At 37.8% G+C, this 6830-nt stretch overlaps 1 protein-coding gene across 3 annotated transcripts; it reads left to right on the top strand.

Annotated features, from left to right (window-relative positions):
* The first annotated feature begins 1471 nt into the window (after positions 1–1471).
* LOC141559479 (uncharacterized) lies at positions 1472–5536 on the top strand. 3 transcript variants are annotated; one of them, XM_074297353.1, is made up of 4 exons: positions 1472–1735; positions 2059–2196; positions 2327–2377; positions 2863–5536. In XM_074297353.1, the coding sequence occupies exons 3-4, from the start codon at positions 2347–2349 to the stop codon at positions 5511–5513; spliced, it is 2682 nt and encodes an 893-aa protein (XP_074153454.1). In that variant the 5' UTR covers positions 1472–1735; positions 2059–2196; positions 2327–2346; the 3' UTR covers positions 5514–5536. The 3 variants fall into 3 exon arrangements, with proteins under 3 accessions (XP_074153454.1, XP_074153453.1, XP_074153452.1); XM_074297352.1 differs by having other exon boundaries at positions 1502–1735; positions 2064–2196; positions 2860–5536; XM_074297351.1 differs by having other exon boundaries at positions 1502–1735; positions 2860–5536.
* Positions 5537–6830: the final 1294 nt, after the last annotated feature.

Raw genomic sequence — 6830 nt, 5'->3', positions numbered from 1 at the left:
AGTGTATCAGGGCCTTTCCAACCCTCCTCCCCAAGATTAAAGGGGACACAGTTTATATCATAAGCACTTCTTTACTTGAGGTGACTTCTAAAAATATTTTGGAATATTGCTGCTGTATGGCTGTATGGAATTAACTAAGTGAAGATACTCTCATGGGAGTATAGCCTTAAAACTATCTTGAATTGTGACTTGAGACTTTATAATAACAAGTAGAGCTATAACTAAAAAGTTGCAGATGTTTATCACCTTCTATTTCCCACCACCTCTTAATTAGCATTTAAGTATTTCTTTTTAAAATAATGATGGTTTTGAATTATCTTATCCAGGATATCTGCTTATATAGCAGTTCTCTAGGGAAACTTAAGTGTTTGTTATTATTGATTTGAGTTCTTTTGTTTCTGGATTTCCCCAATTACAATGTAAGCCTGGACTCCCCCAAAGAGAAAAAAAAGGCAGCTTGGAGGAATGGGGGCTTTTGGGCTTCTGTATTCAGGCTTTTTAATCTGGTGTTTTGCAGTTTATGCTTTGCACTTCTTTGCTGACAAACACCTTGTCAGACGGAAGACACCCTTTCTCACTAGATAATAATAAACCCCTTTATGCTTTTTTTTACTCTGATTCTCTGATTGTTTTTGTGGACAATACTGTTCCACACATGGCTATTTACCTTCCGTTAGTGTCAAGTCAAAACAAGTAAAGATGCACTGTGCTAAATATTGAGAATTCAAATGAAAAATATAGCCCCCACTGTCAAGTAGCTCAGAGTTTAATGAGGAAGATTAAAGTAGATTTAAAAAATGTGTGCAAAGAAATATAAAGGAAAATTTGAGGTAATCTCATAGAGATGGGCTTATACAGATCAATGGACTTTAGCTGAGTCTTGAAAAAAGCCAAGATAGTGGTGGTGGTGAGAAGTGGGAAGGAGTGAAGGGGAAGAGGTTTTTGCTTGTAGTTTTGTCTATTTTTTTCTCCTCACCACCTGCCCAAATTTTCTGCTTCCCTTCATGGTTCTAGAGAACATGACCTTCCTTTTTACCAATTACTCATTCATCTATTGATAATATTCCTTCAGTCTTTTAATGTTAACTCCAAAATAAAATGAAGGTAAAGACTTCTCTAGTCTTCTCTTTTATCCCTTCATTCTTCCACTTTTCCTGTGAATTCCCTTTTCTGCTTTCTTCAGTAATTCCCAATTAGAATCTCTGCTCATAACCATCCATTTTCCTTGGGTCAGACACACTTTGTTTTCCTCAGCTTCTCACAGAAAAAAGGTCAAGGAATTCATGAAATGATATAGCTACAAGATATTTAGGACTGTCTCTGTTCCAATCAATGACTTCTTAATTGACCTCTATATGGATTTATTGTTCCCCTCATGTGAGGAAACTGTGACTATAGGTAGACAATGGACCCATGTTTTCTCTATGATGTCAGAGAGCATCAAAGTCCCTACCTGAGCAAAGGGACTAAAGGCTTACTCTTTATATAGATGTCTGGGGAAACATGTCTATTTTTCTTTACTTTTCAATAAATAGTCCTTTCCATCGACATTGTGCTTTATCAGAACAGGTTGAATATTTCTCCTAGTTTTATTTTTATTAGGGATTCAGTCTAATAGCTTTCCCTTTGGAGAAACATATAAAAAACAAACTTGGCATCTAAAACTGGATTGATCCAAGCTCCCCATCCAGCATTTGAAAGACCCTGTTTTCTTCTCTTCCTGAAACTTTAACTGGTGAGATATGTATTGAGAACAAGGCTGTGAAAAGATGTGGGGAGAGGTGGGTTGGGAGGGTTCCCTTGCTATCTAAAGGATCCAGCACTTAGCACAGAACCTGAGATGCTTAATAGATGCTTTTTGACTGAATGACTGAATATAACATTTTCCCCAATTGTTACCAAAAAGGCAGAAAAAAAGAGCTAGAGGCCAAAGAATTTTGTGTTGGGGGTGGGAGAGGCCTAATTGGGAAAGGAAATGCTTAAGTTTTCCCAGCAACAAATATTTCTAAATATGGAAAGAAAGTTTCTTTTATCTTATTGTCTCCTCTGCAAACCTAGGACAGAGGACCGCTGAATTGACACCTACAAAGAAAGCATAGAATTTGAGAAGCCAGAGGACTTTAAGAAGAATAATTTTGAGGAAAACTAGATAAAGAAAGGAAGAAAAAGGAAAAGTCATCCAGTCAGCATGAGAAAGTAAGGATGGTCATTTAATCAAGGTGCCATTAGGCCAACCTGATCACTTTTTTGGGGGTAAAAATACATACATGTATGCACATATATGTTTTTATGTGTATATACATATGTATATTTTGTTGTTGTTAAGGAAAAATCTTCAGCAGACCAATGGAAAGAAGAAAGTCGACATTACCAAATGGTGAGAGCTATACTTTCTGCCATTTCAAATGGTCCCCCCTTATATTTTCCCTTGTTCTCAGTCTATATTCTTGTGAATTTCATGGACCCTCTATTCATTGTGGCTCCTTTCATCTGATCATGGTCTTATTTAGGTGGACCTTGGAAGCAGTGGGAAAAGCACTTGCCTAAGAATCTGAAGTCCTGAGTTTGGGTCCCAGTTTTGCCACTTAATTATGTGATCCTGGGGCAGTCATAGTCTCCCAGAGCATCAATCTCTGTTTTTGTTTTTGTTTTTGTTTTTTTCATCTGACAAATGGTGATAATAATGCTATCATACCTATAAGAATCTGGTGAGATAATATATGTAAAATAATGTGAAAACAATAAATTCTTGCAGAAATATCATGCATTATTCTTAGGTTTCTCCCATGCTTTCCACAGTTGCCCTTCACAAGATTAGGGAATATGTTCTTTCTATTGCTCAAATAGTCTCTTCATCAGCAGGCCAAGTCCAGCCACTTCGAAAAGGCCTTCATCCCCATTCTAATAAGGTGATGTCACCACGGCCTCCAAACCAGACTGAATCAGTAAAGGAAGAAGATCCTTATTCCAAGCTTACACTGATGCCCTGTGTCAACCACAATGTCAAAAGCAAGTTCTTTTCCCAACCTGAGCAAACGACCACAGCTACATCCTCTTCCAACCTCAAACCTCAGGCCAGTGATACAGTATCACCACCAGCTGAGCACCGGGAAATGACTGTGTCATTACCACAACTTGATCACTCTGCCACAGCCAAACCATCACTTCCCAAAAACTTAAACAAAACCCCAATTTCACCTCTAAAACATGCTCACCACAAAGACAGTACAAATTCTCTGTCTTTAACCAACCTCAAACATCGGAGAAATTTTTTTCATGATCCAGACACTTCAGCTGAGCCATCTCACGCCGAAAAACTCCCAAAGGTTACATTGACCCCAAATAATCTATGTAATAGTCAACAACATTCTAACCGCCAGACTGAGGCCTCCTTAAATCGTGGCCAACGGCTCAAGAATCCATCACATCCTGATGGTCAGAACAATGCTAGAATAAATCTGGACTATAAGAAGAGGACCATACCTGTATCTTCCTCGTATTCCAAATTTGAAACTAAGATGACTGCTTTACCAGGCCACACTCATTCTACTAAAGCTTCAAAGAGCCTAACAGTCTACCAAAAGACTAAGTCTCCCCCTTTACAATGCCAAAATCACCTGCTCAAAGTTCAACCCTTACCAAGAACAACCTGTAGTCTCAAGACCAGAGTTAAGCCATTGTCAAGTCCTAATCACTGGGCAAGGGATGCAGCTGCTCCACTACCATATCCCAGGCATGGTTCCACAGCAGTGGCCATGCACTGCACCAAATCCAATAACTCAGAAAAGACTAGGGCTGAGACAACAGACCCTGATCATCTGTCTATCCTTAGCCAGTGTAATCAACCTTCCTATGTACCTTCATCTGAACGTTCATCTGTCCCTGAATTATCCCTACAGGATGCTGATTATGAGGTTGAGGAGACATCTACATCTTTGTCAAATTCTGAGCAAGAAGCTGTATTTTATTTAGATCCTGAGCAGCAAGTTGAAACTAGACAAGATTATAACCCAAAGATAATACCTTCATCATCAGACTCAGTAAAATCAGTTTTGCTTCCACTATGCTCCAACCAGTGGACTAAAATTGCATCTGACTCTGACCAACATACTTCAACTCTGCAAGATCCTGATATCAAAGCTGAGAATGCTGTAAACCAAGAAGAATGTGTTGAAAGTACACCTCATTCAAATCAAGATTATAAGATCAATCCTTCAAGTGCCTTGAGATACCAAGAAGAGACTTTTATGGAGGCTAATCAGCAAGCCTACCCTTTACCACCTATAAAAGAAAGAGTAAAAACTAAACTGAAATTAGACCAGCAAGATGAACTTCAAAAGAGCTGTTATGAACAGGCCAAATATGAATCAAGACGCAAACACTGGAATGAAATTCCACTGGCCCCAGAACAACAGGACCAGATTTTATCAGCCCAAGACCATCAACTGGAGGTTACATCAGGCCCTCACCAAGGGACCACAACTCTAATTAGCCACGGATATAAGACTAAGGCTCATGTAGACCATGACCATTTGTCAGGAGTTAAAATAACCCCCAAAGCTATATCTCCTCATGGTAGACATCATTTAGGAAAAGATCCACTAGATCTTAAAACTCAAGCCACATCTCTACCAGACCCTGGTTTAGGTTACAAACCTTCCTATGGTGAACTCAAAGTTACAACTACAATAGGCCTTGCCCAACCAGAGAAGATTCTAGCAAACTCTAGGTTTCCAGTTATACCTGATCAGGGTCTAAAGTACTCATTTAATGAGGATGGAGTTGAATCTTTGCCCAGTGCCTATTACCACACCACTTCAATACAAAAACCAAAGTCTCCATGGTGTTTCAGATATATCAAACCATATACTGTTGAAGGTGGATCTATTCCTGATAGAATTGTTAACAAGATCGTCCTTTCTATCCCCCACGAGAAAATTAAAAATGACATGCAAAGGATTCTTCTACAGCAGATAAAAAGATTCTCTACTTCTCAGAATGGCCAGAGCTTATCAGCAAATTATAATATTTGTTTACTTTGTGCCTCCTGGATCCCACATGGCTGTTTCCATATTAATGAAATGAAATATCATTGTAAAGCACAATTAGTGGCCACTCCAATACCGATTCCTAGTTCTAAGGTGAAGATAGGTATTAAATTTGCTCTTAAAATTCCTAAACAGCCTTCTTCCACATTTTGCCTAACTTTGCCCCATTATGATGTGCCTGGCCCATCAAAATCATTGCGTCCTTTTCCATCACCTTCCTACTTAACCACTACTCCATTTGAATCACCCATTGATCACTGGAAGGCTTCAGTGGCCCCCTGGCTTGACTACAAATATGGCAAAGATCATTACTTAACTGGGAGACAAGCACCTAGAAGTCAGCAGACATTCCTAGGGAAAGTGTCTGAGCTGAGAAATGCCATCAGAGAAGAAAAGGCAAGATGTTCTGGGAGAGTATTTAAATCTCTATTAGAGAAATTTCAAAGAAAGAGAAGAGCATATTAAAAAGACCATAATTCTCTTCAAAAGCGATTGATCCCCTGTATACATTCAAAAATGTGTTTGTGTGTCTCACATGTTATTGTTTATATTCAGCCTGATTTTTTATGAGTTCAGGATGGATCATAGATCTAAAATTGGAAGGGATTTCATAGATCAGCTAGTCCAACCCCTTTTCCTTTTAAGGATGAGGAAATTGAAGTCAATTCAGGTTAAGGGATCTTCCCAACATCATACAGGTATGATGATAGGCATAATTTGAATACAGTTCCTCAGATTCTAGAGTCACTGTACCATACTGTCTATATTTAAACTATGTCCTATTCCAAGAATTTTATGATAGCTCATTTCTTTTTCAACATTTTTTATCCTTTAGTCTTACAGATATAATGATATTTCATAGTATAGGAAGGAAATCTTCCTTTTTTCTACATCTACACCTTAATTTCCAAAAAATACAATGTATATACCATGTGTGTGATTCTCCTTCCTTTTTTATAGTCAATATTCAATTAAATTAACATTTATTAAGCACCTACAGTGTACCAGGCATTGGTTAGCATCTGGGAATGCAAAAGCAGAAATGAAGTAGTCTTGTCTTCAAGGAGCCTCTTACATTCCACTGAAGGGAAACAATAAGCACACAGATAAATAAATAAATATAAAATATATTAGAAAAAATTTTGAGTACTCATAATTAGGGGAATCAGGGGAAGTTTCTTGGGGAAAAATGGCAATTGAATAAAACATAGAAGGGATTTGTGGGTTCTGAAAGGCAGAGGTAAGGTCAGAGAGCTTTGCAGGTATAGGGAAATTATAGTCTGTGCAAAGGCATAAAGATAGTAGATGGAATGTCTCATATGAGTACAAGCAAGTAGAGTAATTTAGCTGAAATGCAGAGTGCATGAAGATAAGTAATATGTATTCTGTTTGGACAAAAATGTTTTGGAGCCATATGAGAGGCATAAAATACCAGAGAAATTTACATTTCTTCTAGAGTATAAATAACAGAATTAGCAAGCTAACTCTATGTAGTATGAGTTGAAAAGGAACAAGACTGTAAGATGGGAGAAGAATAATTAGAAAGTTAATGACATAGACTAGGTGAGAGACAATGATAATTTGAAGTAAAATAGTTGTGGTATAAGTACAGAGAAGATGAAAGTTTTTAAGTTGTGAACCTGGTGACCAGAAGGATGAAGATTCTTCTAATATAAATAAGGGAATTAGAAGGGTTTATGAATAAAGATAACAAGTTTGTTTTAGACACATGCAACTTGAGATATTTATGAGGCAGAGAGGGTGGTACATTAGAGCTCAAGA

Source organism: Sminthopsis crassicaudata, chromosome 3 (assembly GCF_048593235.1).
Source record: "Sminthopsis crassicaudata isolate SCR6 chromosome 3, ASM4859323v1, whole genome shotgun sequence".
NCBI lineage: Eukaryota > Metazoa > Chordata > Mammalia > Dasyuromorphia > Dasyuridae > Sminthopsis > Sminthopsis crassicaudata.
This window is presented reverse-complemented; position numbering and strand designations above follow the sequence as displayed.

Excerpts from the sequence above, each read along its gene's own strand:
- LOC141559479 (XM_074297352.1), top strand. The coding sequence starts at position 2,347 with ATGGAAAGAAGAAAGTCGACATTACCAAATG. Across the intron at positions 2,378-2,859 it reads AAAGTCGACATTACCAAATG|CAGGCCAAGTCCAGCCACTT; the intron begins GTGAGAGCTATA and ends TCTCTTCATCAG.